Source organism: Thunnus thynnus, chromosome 5 (assembly GCF_963924715.1).
Source record: "Thunnus thynnus chromosome 5, fThuThy2.1, whole genome shotgun sequence".
In the NCBI taxonomy this organism is placed as follows: Eukaryota; Metazoa; Chordata; class Actinopteri; order Scombriformes; family Scombridae; genus Thunnus; species Thunnus thynnus.
The window spans coordinates 20,670,706-20,692,967 of record NC_089521.1 but is presented as its reverse complement, the minus strand read 5'-3'; the positions used below and the strand labels follow the sequence as shown (position 1 = coordinate 20,692,967).

The following is a 22,262-nucleotide window of genomic DNA, read 5'->3' as shown; positions in this document are numbered from 1 at the left end:
ACTGCCAAGGACGATGTAGAAATAACAACACTGCACATGTGAAACACATGAATGGTTTGTTCCCGGCATATTTGGTATGTGGTGAAATCATGAAGAGGGTGGGAGCAAAACAATGAGCAATCTCAATATAAAGGGCCGTCGACTACAGTTTGACTAGTACCTGCTCTGGTGACAGCATGCCCACAGTGGCAACCATGACGTGGAAATTAGTGTGGTTGTGTGTACTTGCTTTGTCTGTTTCTAATGTCATCAATATTCAAGCCAGACGGGGTAAGACACTAAATATTTTCTGTGGAATTTATATTGGTGGTCTAGCAATAGTCTAGAAGATTATCTGTCACTACATTTTTTGTTTTTCCAAAATATTGTTCGCACATACAAACGAGGAAACTTAATAATACTGGCAAAACCTTTTTCTCTCATTTTGCTTCCCCAGTTCGCAACCATGTCAGCAGCATCTGCAGCACATGGGGCAGAGAGCACTTCAAGACCTTTGACGGTGATGTTTACCAGTTTCCTGGTATGTGTGAATACAACTTGGCCTCTGACTGCCATGACTCTTACCAGGAGTTCTCGGTGCACATGAAGAGGAAGGAGAATGATGGAGACGCTACAGTCAGTTATGTGGTGGTTACCATCAATGACCTTTCTTTCCACCTCACCAAGAGCCAGGTCACTGTGAATGACCATCTGTAAGTAAAAGTCACATAGCCTGTTCAAGCAACTGTACTTCACTCTTCTCTGACATTTGTGCGTTTTGATTAAGTTAACATTCTCTCTCTCCCAGTGTCAAGATGCCATACTACAATGCTGGGGTACAAGTGGAAAAAAATGCTGTTTACATCAAGCTCCAGTCCAAAGTTGGCATTACTGTCATGTGGAATGGTGATGATGCAGTCATGGTAAAAGCTCAAAATAAATATTTTCATCTACTGCACTTTATGTGTGTGACATAGAAACAGATTGTTGTATCACATCGAGAACATTAGAGAAATTTTGGTCTGTAAATTATTCATAGTATGCCAGAGGAACTGGCTCAATGTACTTGGTCATATTTATATTTTTTCATCATTGATAAAATCACTTTCTTTGCCTTTTAATATGTTCTTAGTATATAATTGTTATTTAAATTGCAAAAATCCAGAACTTGTTATAATCCCTTGCTGTGTTGCTGTGTCTATTGTAGGTAGAGGTGGATCAGGATTATGCTAATCGTACTTGTGGACTTTGTGGAGACTTCAATGGTGTTTCTGTCTACAATGAGTTCATTCATAATGGTTGGTTATTCACTTTATGTATTAATTCATTTTATGTTTTGACAAACACATACTGCATACTACTACTATATTCAGTCTTTTACTGTATCTTTGACATGCAACACTATGAATATAATCACATGCAGGCCTCAAAATTAGCCCCATTGAGTTTGGCAACAAACAGAAAGCCCACCGTCCAAACGATGATTGTGAGGACCCCTATGAACAGGAGGATGAATCACCAGAGAAACAGACTGTGCGGGATTCTTGCAAGGAGTTTGTGAGTTTGTTATCCACCTAGTATTAGCAATATGTAGTAATATATCCTGCAACAAAGTAATTATGTCTCTACTATCCTATTTTTCACCTTTAGCAAACCACCTGTAAACAGATGCTACATTCAGAGTCCTGGAGCTCCTGCACCAAACTGATTAACCCTGAGCCTTACATCCAAGCCTGTGTGCAGGACATGTGTGGCTGCATCAACAGTACAAATGACTTATGTGTCTGCAGCACACTGTCTGAGTTCTCTAGACAGTGTTCCCATGCTGGAGGACAGCCTCCCAACTGGAGGACACCTCAGTTCTGTGGTAATGTTTTTTTGCTTTGTCATCATCTTTACATGTTGTATGATAATGGTTGAAAAGAGTACTGAAACACTGACATCAGCTCACTGAAAAGCAGCTAATTTAAAATGTACTCAGAAAAAAGTAACTGATTTACTGTGAGAAAATTATTTAATGTGATTTTATTAAAGTTTATTAAATGTGATTTTGTCATGCAGTTGAGAGTTTTAAACTAGATTATATTTTGAAAAACTGCATAAAGGGAGGCCAGATAAGTTCTACTGACTTTAATGCAGTGAAGTTACTGTGTTAAAGTTTACTAGTTACTGTACATTCACCCTTTATATACTATGGAATAATTCACATTAACTCACATCTTACTCAGTTTATTTCAACAGTACCATCTCTTCACAGCTAAACAGTGCCCGTCCAACATGGTTTATGAAGAGAGTGGTTCTCCTTGCATGGATACTTGCACACACTCGGACACAAGTTCACTGTGTGAGGATCACAAAATGGACGGCTGCTTTTGTCCTCCTGGTTAGTGCTCTTCACATGTTAACCCATGTTTGTCACTACATAATACTGTTTATAGTTTCCTGCTTCACTTATAATTACACTTTTATATAACTGTGACCTCCAATGTCACACATTTCTATTTCAGGAACTGTGTTTGATGATATTTCCATGAGAGGGTGCATTGCTCAATCTGAATGTCAGTGCAAGCATGACAAAATCTATAACTCTGGTGACGTCTACCGACAGGGCAGAAAGAATTGGTAAGTCAAATATTTCATAATGTTAATTGGGGTGGCTGTGGCTCAGGAGGTAAAGCAGGTTGTCCACTAATTGGAAGATTGGTGGTTCGATTCCTAGCTCCTCCGGTTTGCATGTTGAAATGTCCTTGGGCAAGATATTGAACCCCAAATTGCTCCCAAAGGCTGTGCCATTGGTGCGTGTGTCTGAATGATTAGAAACTCCTCCTGATGTACAGGTTGATACTTTGCATGGCAGCCTCTGCCATTAGTGTATGAATGTGAATGGATCAATGTGGCATGTAGTGTAAAGCGCTTTGAGTGGTCAGAAGACTAGAAAGGTGCTTTATAAATGCAGTCCATTTTAGCATAATGAATTATCTGGTCTCATTAATCATGTGTAATTTTTTGTAAACCTCAAACTGTTTGTGTTGTTTCAGTACATGTTCTGAAGGAAGATGGGTTTGTGAGAGCCTTCAAATACCTGCCACATGTGCTGTTGAAGAGGGTTCACATGTAACTACCTTTGATGGGAAAACTTTCACCTTCCATGGAGACTGTTATTACACCTTGGCCAAGGTGGAAAACAAGGTGAATGATTCATATTCATACAATTCACTTGGAGAAAATATATAATCAGTTGATGTAAAATAAATCCAATGTTACTTATGTAGTTGTTCTCGTACTGTGTATATTTCAGAATGATGCTGGTCCAAAGTTCACCATCCTGGTACAGTTGGCACCATGTGCAAACCAAGAGTTTGACACTTGTCTTAAGGCCCTTAAAATCCTGCTGAACAATGACAGAAACAATGTGAGTTAAAGCCTGTCACTTGAGATGACTGTCGACATTTATTAATTCACACATATCTGCAACACTCAAATGATCAATTCTGTTTATATTCAGGTATTAATGTTCACTTCTGATGGGGCAGTAAAGCAGAATATGCAGACCATTAGTTTGCCGTACCACTCAGGTAGGTCACACAGTAAGAAGCAGTATTAAATATATTATTTTCATCCTTCATTCATGCTATGACATCAAAATATTATACTATTGTTTGTATTTCTCTTCTTTCAAAGGTGACATCAACATATTCCACGCTTCATCCTTTCACATTTTGCTCCAGACAAGTTTTGGATTGCAAATTCAAATCCAGCATGTACCTGTCATGCAAGTGTATGTCAGCCTGGACCAGAGCTACAAATCAAAGACACGTGGTAAGTTTTACATTTTTCTTGACATGAGGCATTGGTATCATCAAAAATATATCAGAATACTTTGCCACACACAACCCTAACAGTCAAAAATGAAGACAGTATGACTGAGTGAAAAGACAAATGCTCAAAGCTCCATAAAAATTATGGTTTGTGACAATACTGTTTTCACATATTTCATACATTGTTTCATACAAAAATGAAACAGCCTCCATTATTGTAATACATATTGGCCAAGTAGCTCTGAACAGGCAGACACACTGGTAACATGTGGTTTCTTCATTTTTTTAAATACTATATACTATATTATACTAAACTGTATATTAAATGTTATCATTAATTGAAAAAATTACCCCCCAAAAGAATCAAACTCATCATTTAAGACTTACCTGCACATCTCAATGTAAAATGTCTGTTTGTCTGTTTTTTCATTTTATTCCCCAATAAATAATCCCTAATCATTGTGGGGTTATCATCTCCATTTTGTAAACTTACTATTAAATTTATTTGTGGTGCAGTTGGTCAACTTTGCTCTGCAGAAGTTCTGATACTCTTAAAAGTCCAATCTAATTCTAAAATATTTGGCATCATCAGGTTTGTGTGGTAACTACAACATGATCCTGTCTGATGACATGAAGACTCCTCAGGGGATTGTGGAGGGAACAGCAGCCACTTTTAGTAACTCCTGGAAAACTAACCTCATGTGCCAAGACAGAGAGGAAAGACTTGATGACCCCTGTTCCCTCAGTGTGGAAAATGGTAAACAATTCTGGTTGCTTACTCTACTGGTTATCTGGTGATTTAAACACTGATATCTTGTCTGCAAGTATTTTATACTTAAGGCTATTAGACGAACACTGTAGTAGACATTAAAAATAAAAGAGTTACTATTTCTTCACTCTCAGAGGGATACGCCAAACATTGGTGCGCCTTGCTAATAAGTCCAAATAGTACCTTCACGCAGTGCCATTCAGAGGTGGATCCTGAGATGTATTACAAGGTACAGCAAAACATTTACTGTTGGTATTTCATTGAATTAAATTGCAATGAGGCTGTAATTTTCTAAAAGTGTTTGGTGTCTTCTGCAGCGGTGTATTTATGCAACCTGTAACTGCGAGAAGAGTGAGGCCTGCCTGTGTGCCGTCTTGTCCTCCTATGCACGAGCTTGTGCATCTAAGGGAGTGTTCTTGACAAATTGGAGAGACAATGTGTGTGGTAAGGATTTCTTTATTTGAGTGATGATTTCTGGAGTTTGATTAACATCTCCCCTTTCATTAGTTAGTCATAAAACTGTTAAATAACCATTCTTATATTGTGCACACAACAGATAAATACACAAGGAGCTGCCCAGCATCTCAGACCTTCTCTTACAAGCATCAGAGATGCCAGTTGACGTGTAGATCACTGGGCTCAGAGCAGCAGAGCTGCACTTCTGACTTCTTGCCTGTGGATGGCTGCTCCTGCTCTGAGGGTCTCTACCTAAATGAAAATGGCAAATGCGTCCCCATGGCAAAATGTCCCTGCTACCACAACGAAGTCTACATCAAGCCAGGAAAGTCCATAAACATGAAGGACAAGCACTGGTTAGTCAGTTGTTTCCATTTCAGTGACATCAGACTTCAAATCAATTATCCTAGACTGATGATTTTACTTTATAGAAAGTGAACTGTTAGTTTTTAAGTCCCTTTGTGTTGTATGCTATATCTTTTGTGTCATCTTCTAGTGTGTGCACTAATGGAAAGCTTCATTGCCGTTCTTGGGGACCCCACTCATCAAGTATGTTTTTTCTTTTTTTTCAAATATAACACAAGCATATTGTTGATACAATATATATGAAATCAGTTTCTACTTCACTTACAGCATGCCCCTCTTCGAAAGTGTTCTTCAACTGCTCCACTGCTGGCAAAGGAGAGCTTGGACTACAGTGTGCTCGAACTTGTTTAAATCTGGACAGCGATGATTGTGTGAGCCATTTTTGCCACTATGTCCAAATTTACCTCTCACTCACAAATGACTAGATCTAATATGTATTTCCTGAATTTAATGGTGGACAGTACATTACACTGAAGATGCAATGTTTTCTATTGCTGTGATCTTCTTATCCTTTCAGGACTCCACAGAGTGTAAATCAGGCTGTCGCTGTCCATTAGGCCTTGTTGATGATGGCAAAGGTTCCTGTGTGAAAGAACATGAATGTCCATGTCAGCATGATGGGCATCTCTATATGCGTGGAACACAAATTCCTAAGAAGTGCAACACCTGGTATGACCCTGTTTAGATATGATGTATAATATACCATGATAAACAAAAATTATATGTCTGAATGTTTTCCTTTATTATAGTATTAAAGGTAGTCAGTCATTCTGGAGAAAGATTGTTGATATTTGAACTAAACACTCAAACAAATACACCCCTCCCTTCATGTTCCTTCGGAGTCTCCACCCTCAAATTCATGGATGCACATCGCAAAGGCAACATCAGCTGTAGAGTCACTTTTGTTCCTCTCACACATTATCACAAGAAGAAAAAAAAATTGTCTCATGTGAGCGCAACAATCCATCAACACTCTCCGCCTCTCTGCGGCCTCCTCACTTATCACTCAATAAGCCCTGCATTCAGTGTCTCTGTCCACAGAAGCAGCCGTCTGTCAGCTGCAGCTCCTGGGGAGCTGAGAGGACAGCGGCCGGCCAAACTGCCTTCACCAGGCTAACTGACAGCAGAAATTTTCTGAACCAAAACATTGCATGTTGGCTCCATAAGAAAAAATTGACAGTGTTTGTATTTATTGATTCATTGATATGATTAATAAGTTCAAAACACATTTACAGCTGTATATTTGTGTGATTTAAACAGCTGCCTGCTCAGATTACGCTTCACTACATGCAACAGAAACAGACTTGAAGTGTAAAAAAATGCAGGGGGTCTGCGAGACTGTTTTGAATTCAGTGTGGATTGATACATTTAATAAAATAGAAGCGTATCTATTCCGTGAAAAAACACTTTTTATGTGAATTGGCCACGGTCTCTCTCTCCCACCATTCAATGGGTGCTGGAGAAGGGAGACTGTCATGTCCTCACACAGACAGCTGCTCTGATGACTTCCCCCTGCCCTGTGCACAAGCATGAATGCCCCCCAGCTGACTGGCTGGAATAGTGTTGTGTGGCACGGTCCAAGCCACTTTGTTTGTTTCCCATTTACAGAGCTAGGGCTGTGTATGAACACCAGATTTTTTTTCAGTGCACGCACATAATGGACAGCTAGCAGACCATGAGGAGATAATTGCTGAATTTGGCATAAAGTGTATTGATCAATCTTTCTCTAGAATTACTGACTCTACCTTTAACAACACTGTTATATTTACTATTTCTAACACACCTAGTACCTGCAAAAGTGGAAAATGGGAGTGCACCGAGAAAAAATGCTCAGGAACCTGCATTATTTACGGAAGTGGTCATTACACTACATTTGATCAACAAACATATGGGTTTCAAGGACATTGTGCCTATGTTGCTGTCAAGGTAAACAATGGATGTCAAAATCATCCAAATTACAGTTTTGTTCACCTTATTCTGCTCACCAGCCCTCATCTCAGAAATTAATAGATATGACATTCATAGAATTATGACTTACTGTTATTCTTGAACATCAGTGTTTTCACTGAATTAAGCTATGTTTACCTCCATTCACTTTAAGATGACTGCTTCTCATAATAAGGAATATGAATAAAAGTGCAGATAATTATACAATCTCTCTCTCTTTTAAGAACAAATGTGGCAATAAAACAGTGCAGGACAACTTTGGAGTTATCACAGAAAATGTACCATGCGGCACTACTGGCACCACATGCTCCAAAACTGTCCGAATCCAACTGGGGGTAAGACTTCATACAACACCTGACATTATAGTAATATATCAAACAACAGTTTTTACATTGCAATAAAAACAACATAAACCTCCTTAATATTGCAGCGAAAGGAAGTTAAACTGTCAAAGGGTAAATATGAAGAGACGGACCTGGGATATGGCAGTCAGATTCAGTACAAAATAAGAAGGGTTGGCTTGTATCTGGTCATAGAATCTGCCATTGGTCTGGCAGTGATGTGGGATCGCAAAACAACTGTTCGCATCCTGTTGGAACCACAGCACAGGGTGAGTCAAAGTTTAACTGAACACTAAATTGTTTTAGTGATGATGAATGATGAAGATTTTAAAACTAGATTTTTGAGACGCTGTGCGTTTCTTTGCTCATCTGTAGTATCGCTGTCTTGGCTGATCATGTTCTAGTGCCACTAAAGCTTGGTACAGCAATGGTATTGATACAGAGTACTATTGCTGAAATCCTTGAACCACTTATTAAAATATTTCATAAAATATGAAGTCAATATAATAGAATATCCTGTTTGTCAATATTATACAGGTATAATAATTCCTGTGTGTTCCTTGTTATGAGAAAGACTATTAATATTGAATATCGTCCCTATATGTAAAATAACTCTGTGACTCTTTTGTTTGGCTGTACAGGAAGAGGTATGTGGCTTGTGTGGAGATTTTGATGGTGATGGACAGAATGACTTTACCACCCAAGGTCAGCTGACAGTGAGCAATCCGTTAGAATTTGCTAACAGCTGGAAAGTGTCCAGCACTTGCCCAGATGTGGAAGCGAATGTAGATCCTTGTGGAGCAACACCCAATCGACATCACTGGGCAAAAATGATGTGCAGCATTATAACTGGAGATACGTTCAAAAACTGCCGCAATAAGGTAATGACATATTTGTTTCTGATTTATCATTATTTCAATTTCCATGATTTAAAATATTAAAATCGTTTTTTAAAAATCTATCTTACATTTTGATAACTGAACAGGTAGATCCTCGTCCATTTTATGATAACTGTGTGAAAGATTCCTGTGCCTGTGACACTGGAGGAGACTGTGAATGTTTCTGCTCAGCAGTTGCAGCTTATGCTCAAGCTTGTAATGAGGCTGGTGTCTGTGTTGCATGGAGAACTCCAGAAATCTGTCGTAAGTAATCAAACTTAAATTAAATTGAGGTCTTACAGCTTTTTTTGTCCCAAAACCCAGTTTTTAGATCCCCAAATTCTTATAACCCCAGCAGCATTGAACCCAGAGACTGTGAGATTTTTCAAAATGTGTGTGATGTATTCTTGGTTGTGTCATTCTTTTCTTTATAAACAAGGTGTCTAATATTCTGCCGTTTATTTTTTCCTCTAAATATATAGTATATTGAGACATTAGCCACATTTACTCATCTTGAAAATGTAACAAATATGTGAGTTGACACCAAATTTAATCAAAGCTACAATAATTTATGTACATAATAGCTTTAGATTGTTATACTCTTAAATTCTGTGTAATTTAGTCTAACAAAATGTAACTGAGTGTTTTTAGTTTTTAGTTGTTTTGTTTTCTGGCTGTTTTTTTTTGTTTTTTGTTTTTTTTTTCAAAATTGCCTTCAAGTTTGTTATTCAACAGTGAGCATTTTAGAAAGTGATTATTTCCTACATTTAGGTAGAACTAAATGCAATTCTCAGGCCTAAAAGAAATATAATGCTAGAATGTTTTAGGTGGAATTTAAGTTTATCTCTTTCACTGAGTGACACATTTTACAGAGATTAAATTAGTTATTATTAGTCAACATTTCCTTTATTCAAAAACATATCTTGTATCTTTTCATTCTAGCTGTCTTTTGTGACTACTACAATGACCCGGGTGAATGCAAGTGGCACTACAATCCTTGTCACACACCTTGCTACAAGACCTGTTTGAATCCACAAGGAATTTGTAGCAACCCTATACCCAACCTGGAAGGTAAGAGGTCAATTCACAACATGCTGTCTTACCTTAAATCTGATAAATGTGTTTTATGTTAAAATTTTTGAATGCTGAGCTGATCCTATTTGGTGTACTTTATGTGATAACATATTAAAAGAGACGAGGTCAGTTTCAGTCTCCAAGATTTTAAAAAACGATGTTAATAACAATGCTCCTATTGTGAAAACATAATGTATGATGCTTTATATTATGATTTTAACAGGCTGTTACCCTGAGTGCCCAGTGGATAAGCCCATATTTGATGAGAAGAAGCAGAAATGTGTGGAGGAGTGTGAGGAGCCACACCCAAAATCTACAACAACAGAGGAGCCAAACACAACCACAAAATCTACAACCCCAACCACCTTACCTCCTATTACAACTGAGAGGCCGACCACAACCACAAAATCTACAGCCCCGTCCACCGTACCGCCTACTACAACTGAGGTGCCAACCACAACCACAGAATCTATGACCCCGCCAACAGAACCTCCATCTACAACTCAAGGACCAACAACAACCACAACGACAAAATCTACAACTTCGCCAACAACTCAATCGACTACTTCTGCCACTACTCGGTGTACTCCAACATGTGAGTGGTCAGAATGGTATGATGTAGATAACCCAAAAGACAAAAGTGACTTGGAAACATATGAGAATATCAGAAATAGTGGTAATGAAATATGTGAAAATCCAAAAGAAATTGATTGTAGATCAGCAGCTCAACCTGACATGGATTTCGATGACTATTTGAGTGAAACTCACCAAGTTGTTTCCTGTGATGTGAGATATGGCTTAATATGTAGAAAAGAGAACCAGAAAAGCCGTCCATTCAAGTGCTTCAACTATAAGATCAGAGTTTGTTGTGAGGTATGTCGAACCACAACCGCACGTACTACCACAACCACAACCACAAAATCTACAACCCCGACCACCGTACCTCCTACTACGACTGAGGGGCCAACCACAACAGAGGGGCCAACCACGACCACAAAATCTACATCCCCAACTACTGTACCTCCTACTACAACTGGTGGGACAACCACAACCACAAAATCTACAACTCTAACCCCTTTACCTCCTACTACAACTGAGGGTCCAACCACAACAGAGGGGCCAACCACGACCACAAAATCTACATCCCCAACTACTGTACCTCCTACTACAACTGGTGGGACAACCACAAAATCTACAACCCTAACCCCTTTACCTCCAACTACAACTGAGGGTCCAACCACAACAGAGGGGTCAACCACGACCACAAAATCTACATCCCCAACTACTGTACCTCCTACTACAACTGCTGGGACAACCACAAAATCTACAAGCCCAACCCCTTTACCTCCTACTACAACTGAGGGTCCAACCACAACAGAGGGGTCAACCACAACCACAAAATCTACATCTCCAACCGCCGTACCTTCTACTACAACTGAGGGTCCAACCACAACAAAGGGGCCAACCACGACCACAAAATCTACATCCCCAACTACTGTACCTCCTACTACAACTGGTGGGACAACCACAACCACAAAATCTACAACACCAACCCCTTTACCTCCTACTACAACTGAGGGTCCAACCACAACAGAGGAGCCAACCACGACCACAAAATCTACATCCCCAACTACTGTACCTCCTACTACAACTGGTGGGACAACCACAACCACAAAATCTACAACCCTAACCCCTTTACCTCCTACTACAACTGAGGGTCCAACCACAACAGAGGGGCCAACCACGACCACAAAATCTACATCCCCAACTACTGTACCTCCTACTACAACTGGTGGGACGACCACAACCACAAAATCTACAACCCCAACCCCTTTACCTCCTACTACAACTGAGGGTCCAACCACAACAGAGGGGCCAACCACGACCACAAAATCTACATCCCCAACTACTGTATCTCCTACTACAACTGGTGGGACAACCACAACCACAAAATCTACAACCCTAACCCCTTTACCTCCTACTACAACTGAGGGTCCAACCACAACAGAGGGGCCAACCACGACCACAAAATCTACATCTCCAACCGCCGTACCTTCTACTACAACTGGTCAGACAACCACAACCACAAAATCTACAACCCTAACCCCTTTACCTCCTACTACAACTGAGGGTCCAACCACAACAGAGGGGCCAACCACGACCACAAAATCTACAACCCTAACCCCTTTACCTCCAACTACAACTGAGGGTCCAACCACAACAGAGGGGTCAACCACGACCACAAAATCTACATCCCCAACTACTGTACCTCCTACTACAACTGGTGGGACAACCACAACCACAAAATCTACAACCCCAACCCCTCTACCTCCTACTACAACTGAGGGTCCAACCACAACAGAGGGGCCAACCACGACCACAAAATCTACATCCCCAACCACTGTACCTCCTACTACAACTGGTGGGACAACCACAACCACAAAATCTACAACCCTAACCCCTTTACCTCCTACTACAACTGAGGGTCCAACCACAACAGAGGGGCCAACCACGACCACAAAATCTACATCTCCAACCGCCGTACCTCCTAGTACAACTGGTCAGACAACCACAACCACAAAATCTACAACCCTAACCCCTTTACCTCCTACTACAACTGAGGGTCCAACCACAACAGAGGGGCCAACCACGACCACAAAATCTACATCCCCAACTACTGTACCTCCTACTACAACTGGTGGGACAACCACAACCACAAAATCTACAACCCTAACGCCTTTACCTCCAACTACAACTGAGGGTCCAACCACAACAGAGGGGTCAACCACGACCACAAAATCTACATCCCCAACTACTGTACCTCCTACTACAACTGGTGGGACAACCACAAAATCTACAACCCCAACCCCTTTACCTCCTACTACAACTGAGGGTCCAACCACAACAGAGGGGCCAACGACAACCACAAAATCTACATCCCCAACTACTGTACCTCCTACTACAACTGGTGGGACAACCACAAAATCTACAACCCCAACCCCTTTACCTCCTACTACAACTGAGGGTCCAACCACAACAGAGGGGCCAACCACGACCACAAAATCTACATCCCCAACTACTGTACCTCCTACTACAACTGGTGGGACAACCACAACCACAAAATCTACAACCCCAACCCCTTTACCTCCTACTACAACTGAGGGTCCAACCACAACAGAGGGGCCAACCACAACCACAAAATCTACATCCCCAACTACTGTACCTCCTACTACAACTGGTGGGACAACCACAACCACAAAATCTACAACCCTAACCCCTTTACCTCCTACTACAACTGAGGGTCCAACCACAACAGAGGGGCCAACCACGACCACAAAATCTACATCCCCAACTACTGTACCTCCTACTACAACTGGTGGGACAACCACAACCACAAAATCTACAACCCCAACCCCTTTACCTCCTACTACAACTGAGGGTCCAACCACAACAGAGGGGCCAACCACGACCACAAAATCTACATCCCCAACTACTGTACCTCCTACTACAACTGGTGGGACAACCACAACCACAAAATCTACAACCCTAACCCCTTTACCTCCTACTACAACTGAGGGTCCAACCACAACAGAGGGGCCAACCACGACCACAAAATCTACATCTCCAACCGCCGTAACTTCTACTACAACTGGTCGGACAACCACAACCACAAAATCTACAACCCTAACCCCTTTACCTCCTACTACAACTGAGGGTCCAACCACAACAGAGGGGCCAACCACGACCACAAAATCTACATCTCCAACCGCCGTACCTTCTACTACAACTGGTCAGACAACCACAACCACAAAATCTACAACCCTAACCCCTTTACCTCCTACTACAACTGAGGGTCCAACCACAACAGAGGGGCCAACCACGACCACAAAATCTACAACCCTAACCCCTTTACCTCCAACTACAACTGAGGGTCCAACCACAACAGAGGGGTCAACCACGACCACAAAATCTATATCCCCAACTACTGTACCTCCTACTACAACTGGTGGGACAACCACAACCACAAAATCTACAACCCTAACCCCTTTACCTCCTACTACAACTGAGGGTCCAACCACAACAGAGGGGCCAACCACGACCACAAAATCTACATCCCCAACTACTGTACCTCCTACTACAACTGGTCAGACAACCACAACCACAAAATCTACAACCCTAACCCCTTTACCTCCTACTACAACTGAGAGTCCAACCACAACAGAGGGGCCAACCACGACCACAAAATCTACATCCCCAACTACTGTACCTCCTACTACAACTGGTGGGACAACCACAACCACAAAATCTACAACACCAACCCCTTTACCTCCTACTACAACTGAGGGTCCAACCACAACAGAGGGGCCAACCACAACCACAAAATCTACATCCCCAACTACTGTACCTCCTACTACAACTGGTGGGACAACCACAACCACAAAATCTACAACCCTAACCCCTTTACCTCCTACTACAACTGAGGGTCCAACCACAACAGAGGGGCCAACCACGACCACAAAATCTACATCCCCAACTACTGTACCTCCTACTACAACTGGTGGGACAACCACAACCACAAAATCTACAACACCAACCCCTTTACCTCCTACTACAACTGAGGGTCCAACCACAACAGAGGGGCCAACCACAACCACAAAATCTACATCCCCAACTACTGTACCTCCTACTACAACTGGTGGGACAACCACAACCACAAAATCTACAACCCTAACCCCTTTACCTCCTACTACAACTGAGGGTCCAACCACAACAGAGGGGCGAACCACAACCACAAAATCTACATCCCCAACTACTGTACCTCCTACTACAACTGGTGGGACAACCACAACCACAAAATCTACAACCCTAACCCCTTTACCTCCTACTACAACTGAGGGTCCAACCACAACAGAGGGGCCAACCACGACCACAAAATCTACATCTCCAACCGCCGTACCTTCTACTACAACTGGTCAGACAACCACAACCACAAAATCTACAACCCTAACCCCTTTACCTCCTACTACAACTGAGGGTCCAACCACAACAGAGGGGCCAACCATGACCACAAAATCTACAACCCTAACCCCTTTACCTCCAACTACAACTGAGGGTCCAACCACAACAGAGGGGTCAACCATGACCACAAAATCTACATCCCCAACTACTGTACCTCCTACTACAACTGGTGGGACAACCACAACCACAAAATCTACAACACCAACCCCTTTACCTCCTACTACAACTGAGGGTCCAACCACAACAGAGGGGCCAACCACGACCACAAAATCTACATCCCCAACTACTGTACCTCCTACTACAACTGGTGGGACAACCACAACCACAAAATCTACAACCCTAACCCCTTTACCTCCTACTACAACTGAGGGTCCAACCACAACAGAGGGGCCAACCACGACCACAAAATCTACATCCCCAACTACTGTACCTCCTACTACAACTGGTGGGACAACCACAACCACAAAATCTACAACCCCAACCGCTGTACCTCCTACTACAACTGAGGGTCCAACCACAACAGAGGGGCCAACCACAACCACAAAATCTACATCCCCAACTACTGTACCTCCTACTACAACTGGTGGGACAACCACAACCACAAAATCTACAACCCCAACCGCTGTACCTCCTACTACAACTGAGGGTTCAACATTTGGATCACCTGTCACTTTTTCCACATCCACAGCGCATCCACCAACAGCCTCCCAAATCAGCCGTTCTACACAATGCTTCTGTGTAGTTAATGGCAAGCAATATAAGCCAGGTAAGAAAGTAAATAAAGTTATTATGTCTATAAGAAGCTATATGAGTTTGTTTCTTCTAAAGATCTACCACTGTTTATTCAAGTATTCCTTTTTTTTCTCACCTTTAGGGGATGTAATACTTTACATGGAACACATTGGATCAGGTGTATGTCTCACAATAATATGTTCTAATAGTTGTGAGATTAGCAACGAGACCGGACCTTGCAAGCCGACACCTTTGCCTACACCCACACCCAAACCTGTACCTGACTGCCGTGAATGGGGTGTAGCAGTAAGAATCTTAATTTATCTAGCACATCAAAATATACTATTTATGTTATACTCATAGTACTTGAGAAGTACAAACAACCTTTCCTTTTTTGCTAAATACTTCAAAATATGCTTGATTTTCTCTCTTTTTTTCATTTTACACCAGCAAAATGAGACCTTCTATCTGTGCAACTGCACCTTGGCAAGATGCATTGAGAACAATACAATTGAAATAATTCCTTATGAATGTCCACCCCTTAACAACATCACTTGTACCAATGGAAAGAAACCTGTTCTCGTGTATGATGAGTACCACTGCTGCCAACATTACGTTTGTGACTGTAAGTTATTGTATGGATAAAAGAAGGCATTGATACATTTTAGACTCTAGACATTATTTTTTTAACTTGTTTGTTTGATTGTTTATAGGTGTATGTGAAGGCTGGGGAGATCCTCATTATATAACATTTGATGGATTGTACTACAGTTATCAAGGAAACTGTACTTATATCTTGATGGAAGAGATTACACCAACACATAACCTAAAGATTTATATTGATAATGTTATTTGTAATGACATTGAAGATGTCTCCTGTCCTCGATCTATAAGTGTATCATATGGTTCACAAGTTGTCAAACTCAAGAATCACAACCTCATTGGAGCAGCAAAGTTGGAGGTAAAACAAAATGGAGTTATTCCACGTTCCAAAAGGTTTAGTTAACAAAAGAGTGGATAATTGTTGTCAATGTATAGGCCACATTTTTCACTGAATAACAGTGATTTAACCTTGTCCTTTTGTCATATATTATATTTACTTCTTTCCCTTTAGGCATTGAAAGAAGGAGTACCTGTTAAACTACCTTATTCACAACAAGGTGTGAAGATCATGAATTCTGGCATTACCTTGGTTTTGGAGATCCCTCGCTTAAAAGTGGTCATTACATATGGAATAACTGGCTTCAGTGTGACCCTTCCCTTTCAATACTTTGGCAGAAACACACAGGGCCATTGTGGTAAGACAGTCTCTCTCTCCAATAGCCATATTGGTAAATCATCAGTTTGTACACTAATACTACTATTACTGTATGTGACTCTGTTGTCAGGAACATGCAACAACAACCAGGCTGATGACTGCATGTTGCATGGAGGCAAACTGGTACAAAGTTGCACTGTGATGGCTGACTACTGGCTTAAAAAAGACACTGAAAGACCTGACTGCAAGATACCCTCTGTACTCCCCTCCCCTGAACCTTCACCAACCCCAACTCCATGCAAGAATCAAGACTCCATGTGTGGTCTACTTAAGAGCAGGTAGACATTGTCTAATATATTGTAGTAGGTCACATTAATCATCTTAATTTTGATAAATTGCAATTAAAATAGTTATTTTTACCATTTTTTCAAAGCATGAATTGTGTGGTCTTTTACAGCCAATTTAAATCCAACTGATTTGTTTTGCTTTTCTACTGCAGAGTCTTTGCACAGTGCCATCCCTTTGTCACACCTGACAACTTCTACCAAGGTTGTGTTTTTGATAGCTGCCATGTTTCCAACCCAGTGGTGCAGTGCACAAGTTTGCAGGCTTATGCTGCTGCCTGTGCGCAGGCTGGGGTTTGCTTGCACTGGAGGAACCACACCAAACTGTGTGGTAAGCACTCCTCATTATTTTACTGTAAACATTGAGATCAGTGGAATCCAGAAGGGAAACTCATGTTTTTACTTTTGTTGAATTTAGCATGCATTGGACAAGCTACTGAACATTTTATTTTATACAGTGTGTAGGTAGTATGTAGAACCAATTATATTAAGTTGTTTTCTTCACTAACAGCCAGTGACTGCCCATCAAACACAATTTACAAGCCATGTGGTCCTGCAGAACAGCCAACCTGTGAAGACAAGTAAGTTTCAACAAAAGGGACATGTATACATCTTAAATTTTATTATGCACATCAGTAGGATCATAATGGATCATGGAAATATTCTATTTACTGTTATGCAGACAATTACAACTTTCTGTCAAAAGCTTTGAAGCAGGCCACATTAAAGAGTGTCTTACCTTATGTGAAAGATTGGATGCCACAAACTTTTGAGCAGTTAAACTCTGACAAAACAGAGGTCCTAATCATTTGCCTTGACTTAAACAATTTTTGGTCCCTTAATTCCAAATAGTAAGAGTATCACTAAGAACTTAAAGCTTGACAAGTTGAAAACGTTTCAACTTGAGTTTCATGCTTTATGAATCTGAAAAAGAGGAAAAAGTTCAGAGACTGGAGGGAAATAACAAAAAGAACCAAAGTCTCTGGTGAATTCTGGTTTCAGTCAGAGGCTAAAATGAAGAAAAAAAACACTCCTAAAAACACAGTCAGTTCATCATCTCTTGCTAGCTAGCTTACAGCAAATGTACAGTTGATATTTTGGTTGTTTTGGGCAAACAGAGACAAATAGTCCAGTGGTCAAATATGCACGAATGGCACAAGGTGAAAATTTGCTTCACACATATTTACTCTTGTTGATTTCTTTTTACTTTATATATGATTTTACACTCTATGTAGCTGTGTTTTTACACTGTTGTTTACATGTGTCATTGCATTTTATACTGTCTCTTTGAATGTACTTTGAGTTCCTTGCATGAAAAATTTTTAACAAATAACAATTATTATTATTATCATTATTAAAATAACAGGGTTTCAGATATCTGAAAGGAGTAACATTTATGTTCTTTCTTGATGATTGAACATTGCAGCTCCAATGAACCTACCATGAACTTCATTACTGAGGGCTGCTTTTGTCTTGATGGAATGAAACTCTTCACCAAAGCGTCTGGTATATGTGTTGATAAGTGTGGTAAGTGTGGTGTGCAACATGGGTCAGAACCATGGGCCAAACCTCATAGTTGGTCAAGAGAGTTGGCTATTAATTGTAGAATTGGTTTCATCCTTGGTTCCTCTTGTATACATAAATGCACGTGAAGTATGTCTATGGGGAAAATGGTAAGATGCTTTGGACAAAAGCATCAGACAAAATAATGTAAACAACCTGCCATTACTGTGGTGGGATCTTGCCCATGCAATTACACTGTTATCTGTTAACTGCTTTTGTCCAGTATTTTCAAAAAAATATATCCTGGAGATCCTGAAAAATGTGCAACATATTGAAATATAGTCATTGAAATACAGTTGAAACAATGATTATATGTAATGTAGATCTCTACATTACAAGTGCAAATCAGGCTTACTGAGCTTTACCATTGTCAGCTGTTCAAAAATAAACTGCTCCATGAAGTTATTTTCATTTTAATTCATTTTTCCATTAAATTCTTTTGGTCCATCTAAACCCAGACACTGCATAGTTATGTTTTGTGGCCGTAAACAATTGAATTTCATTACAGTATGTGAAATGTGTTTCAGATTTTTATCGAACTATTCATTCCATTGGATGACAATGTAGGACATCATGGATGTGATGTGATTAATTTAATAACCTGTAAAAACTGGAAAATTTTGAAAACTAATGTAAGCACATCCACATTAATCTAGTCGAGGTCAATAAAAAGTGGTGTATTGAAGTGATTTTTTTCTCTAAAAGCCTTCATCATAGCAAATGGTATGTTTACAGAATAAAAATGTCTGAGGGGATGATTGCCAACTCTTAATAATCCAACCAACCATGCTTTTCCTATCAGTGAAACTGTGAACACTTGGACTAGGCCACTGCAGTAATTATGGCATCAGTAGAGTGTTCAACACAGCCAGCAAATTGATCAATATGTCAGTCATGAAAACCTAAAGTAATACTTGTATTTCAACAGGATGTCTTGATCCTGAGCGCAATGCTCGTGAGGTGAGCAAAGTCTTCTATTCAGTTAAAATTCCAACCTGTGTTGCTTACTTGCTCCAACATACAATTAGGTCACTACTGTGGTTTATTCTTTCAGTTAAATGAAAAGTTTGAGTACAAATGCCAAAACTGCATCTGTGAGGAGTCCACCAAGACTGTGACTTGCAAGCCCAAGGTGTGCCCACCACCAACCGTAACAAACTGCACTGGTCCAGGGTTCGTCCTTGTCAACCAGACAAATCCATTGGACCCTTGCTGTCCTGACTCTGACTGCCGTAAGACATCTAGCATAAATGCACATTTGTGTTTAAACGTTTTCAGATTACTATTTACTGAATGTAATTTTTGAAGATGGCTCTCAGTAATGAGTGTTTTATCATCTTTACAGAATGTAACAACAACACTTGCCCAGCCCAAAATATGGAATGTCAAGTTGGATATTGGCTAATTGTCAATGAACTGGATGGAAAATGCTGTCCAGAGTATAAATGTGGTGAGCTCTTGAATTCGTAATTCCTCAGTCTCACCTTTTCTTGGTTTCCATTGTTATGATTCATGTCTTACTCTTTTCTAGAGCCTAAAAGAGTGTGTGTCCACAAAGACATTGAATACCAGGTAAATAAGAAATAATAACGTATGGAGAATTTATATTCATAATTTCTATGATTTATGGTTCTGGTGCCCTTCTGAATGGCTACAACACAGATATAAACACATCCTCTTTGCATGCCTCTTAGCCTGGTGCTTCAGTTCCTGGAAGTGAATGTCAGAATTGCACCTGTACCAATACAATGGACTCCAACTCTAGTCTACTCAAAATAGTTTGCGACGTTCGGAAATGTGAAAAGAATTGTGAAATGGTAAGCAAGATCACATTATTTCCATATACAGTGCATACTGTACAGTGCAACTTCTTCTCCTCATAACGTGTTTAATGGGAGGGTGAACTTGTAAACTGGACTCAGCAACTTTCTCCCACTCTCTCAGGGATATGAATATGTGAAAATTAATTCACATGAATGCTGTGGGAGTTGTGTACAGACAAACTGTGTCTTAAATGTTAATGGTACCAAGCGGCTCTTAAAGGTAAGTTGGATCATCTATGTTGGCTGTGACTTCACATGGTCTAGTTTAACAGCTAATGATATTTTAATATATCTGTATATCCATCTCACTGCTTTCTAGCAAGGAGAAACCTGGTTAACACCTGAGAACAAGTGTTATGAATACACCTGTATTAAGAGCCATGAGACCTTTACAGTTATCATTTCACACACGGTGTGCCCGGCATTCCAGCAGAGCAACTGCCAACCTGTAAGTTACCACTTTCAACAACTGAATCTGGATTGACTGTGTCTTTGAGAACAGAATTTACTATGAAACAAACACTATTGATGTTATACCAAAGTGTATTTTTTGGAACACAAAGCAAAATTCACCATTCCTTCTGAAAGTAGTTTGAAATGTTGTCTATTTGCCTCCTTAGGACACAATTCAAACTGCAGCAAATGGCTGCTGTAAAATTTGTGAGTATCTTTGACATTTTCTTTACTTTTTAATAGAAAGTAATTCAATGAAAACAAGGTAATTGTATGTCTCTTTTGAAAAGGTGTGGAGAAGGAGAAGGCCTGCAAGTTAGTATCCATGAAAACCCGTATTAAACACAAGGACTGTTGGTCTAAGGAGGAGGTAGATGTTCCATATTGTGAGGGATCCTGCAACACTTTCACCAAGTAAGGATGATATTACCAGCATTTCTCATTCCTCTGAAAAGTCACAAACCCATAAACATTTGGACATTAAAAAAATGCTTAGTTATGGTTTGTAACTATTTCAAGTTAATTGATTTAGTTAATTAATCCTGCCTCTGCTTTCTTCAGGTACTCTGCAGGTGCTATGCAGCATTCTTGCACATGCTGTAAGGAGGCACGCTACAGCAATCGCACTGTTGACTTGCAATGTCCCAATGAAAAAGTGGTTCCTCACACATACATCCATGTGGAGGAGTGTGGATGTAGCCACACAGACTGCACCACAGCTGCAGGACATCCAGCTCGCAAGAGGCGAAGCTTCACACTGCTGTAATTGAAAATCTGTCCTCACATTCATCAATGTGGGATGAGAAAGTTCTTCCCAAATGTCCCACCAATCATTATATCTCTTACAAATATCTATCATTCTAGATACTCTCTTTATAATTGCCACTATGGAGAGTATTTATCAATTAATCAAATAAAAAGATGCAACTGTGTTCAGGTTTCATCTCTTCTGTTGTCTTATTTGTGCCATTTTTGTAGCAGTTAGGCTTTCATTGATATTGTTGTTTTTATTCATGATAATTATAAATGTTAATAAAAAACAAAACAGAAAATATATAATTATAAATCATATTAATTCCTGTTATTATTATTGATTTCACACAGTTGCACCTCAGCCTTTTAAAACTCTATAAATATACTACTGTTAACAAAATATGGTTTTCTCTTTTGGTTCCTCATGCTGAAAAAGTATACTTTGGAGTAAATAAAACACACTTGGAAAGCTGGACAATGAATAGAATAGGATAGGAAATGATGGATTTTTATTCATCCAATTCTTTTTGTGTCAAAGATGCTCAGTATACATAATAAAATACAGCAAATATATATTCAGTATATACAACAATCTCTACATATAATAATAAAATACTGTACATATTAAATTAAAAGAATATAAACAATATATGTACAATATATACACATATATAATTTATAGCAAGGTG

The 22,262-nt window shown here is 40.1% G+C and overlaps 3 protein-coding genes across 3 annotated transcripts in view; all 3 read left to right on the top strand.

Moving 5' to 3' along the window:
* LOC137183772 (mucin-2-like) overlaps nt 1-21,746 on the top strand; it is a 48,952-nt gene extending 27,206 nt beyond the window's left edge. The window contains exons 40-41 of the mRNA XM_067591073.1: nt 21,128-21,234; nt 21,382-21,746. Of these exons, the coding sequence (XP_067447174.1) occupies nt 21,128-21,234; nt 21,382-21,586 (312 nt within the window). The 3' untranslated portion in view covers nt 21,587-21,746. The remainder of the gene's footprint in view (nt 1-21,127; nt 21,235-21,381) is intronic.
* LOC137183745 (mucin-2-like) lies at nt 195-10,227 on the top strand. The gene is made up of 27 exons (XM_067591051.1): nt 195-270; nt 437-692; nt 788-902; nt 1,187-1,277; nt 1,403-1,536; nt 1,630-1,846; nt 2,237-2,362; nt 2,487-2,601; nt 3,018-3,168; nt 3,278-3,391; nt 3,485-3,554; nt 3,661-3,798; nt 4,390-4,554; nt 4,701-4,795; nt 4,884-5,010; nt 5,123-5,378; nt 5,519-5,571; nt 5,656-5,759; nt 5,906-6,057; nt 7,176-7,314; nt 7,560-7,670; nt 7,766-7,945; nt 8,318-8,557; nt 8,662-8,818; nt 9,497-9,625; nt 9,852-9,920; nt 10,076-10,227. Exons 1-27 carry the CDS (start codon nt 195-197, stop codon nt 10,225-10,227), a joined length of 3,732 nt encoding a protein of 1,243 aa, XP_067447152.1.
* LOC137183744 (mucin-2-like) lies at nt 10,239-15,153 on the top strand. The gene is made up of 3 exons (XM_067591050.1): nt 10,239-10,645; nt 10,745-14,600; nt 15,017-15,153. Exons 1-3 carry the CDS (start codon nt 10,364-10,366, stop codon nt 15,151-15,153), a joined length of 4,275 nt encoding a protein of 1,424 aa, XP_067447151.1. The 5' UTR covers nt 10,239-10,363.
* Nucleotides 21,747-22,262: the final 516 nt, after the last annotated feature.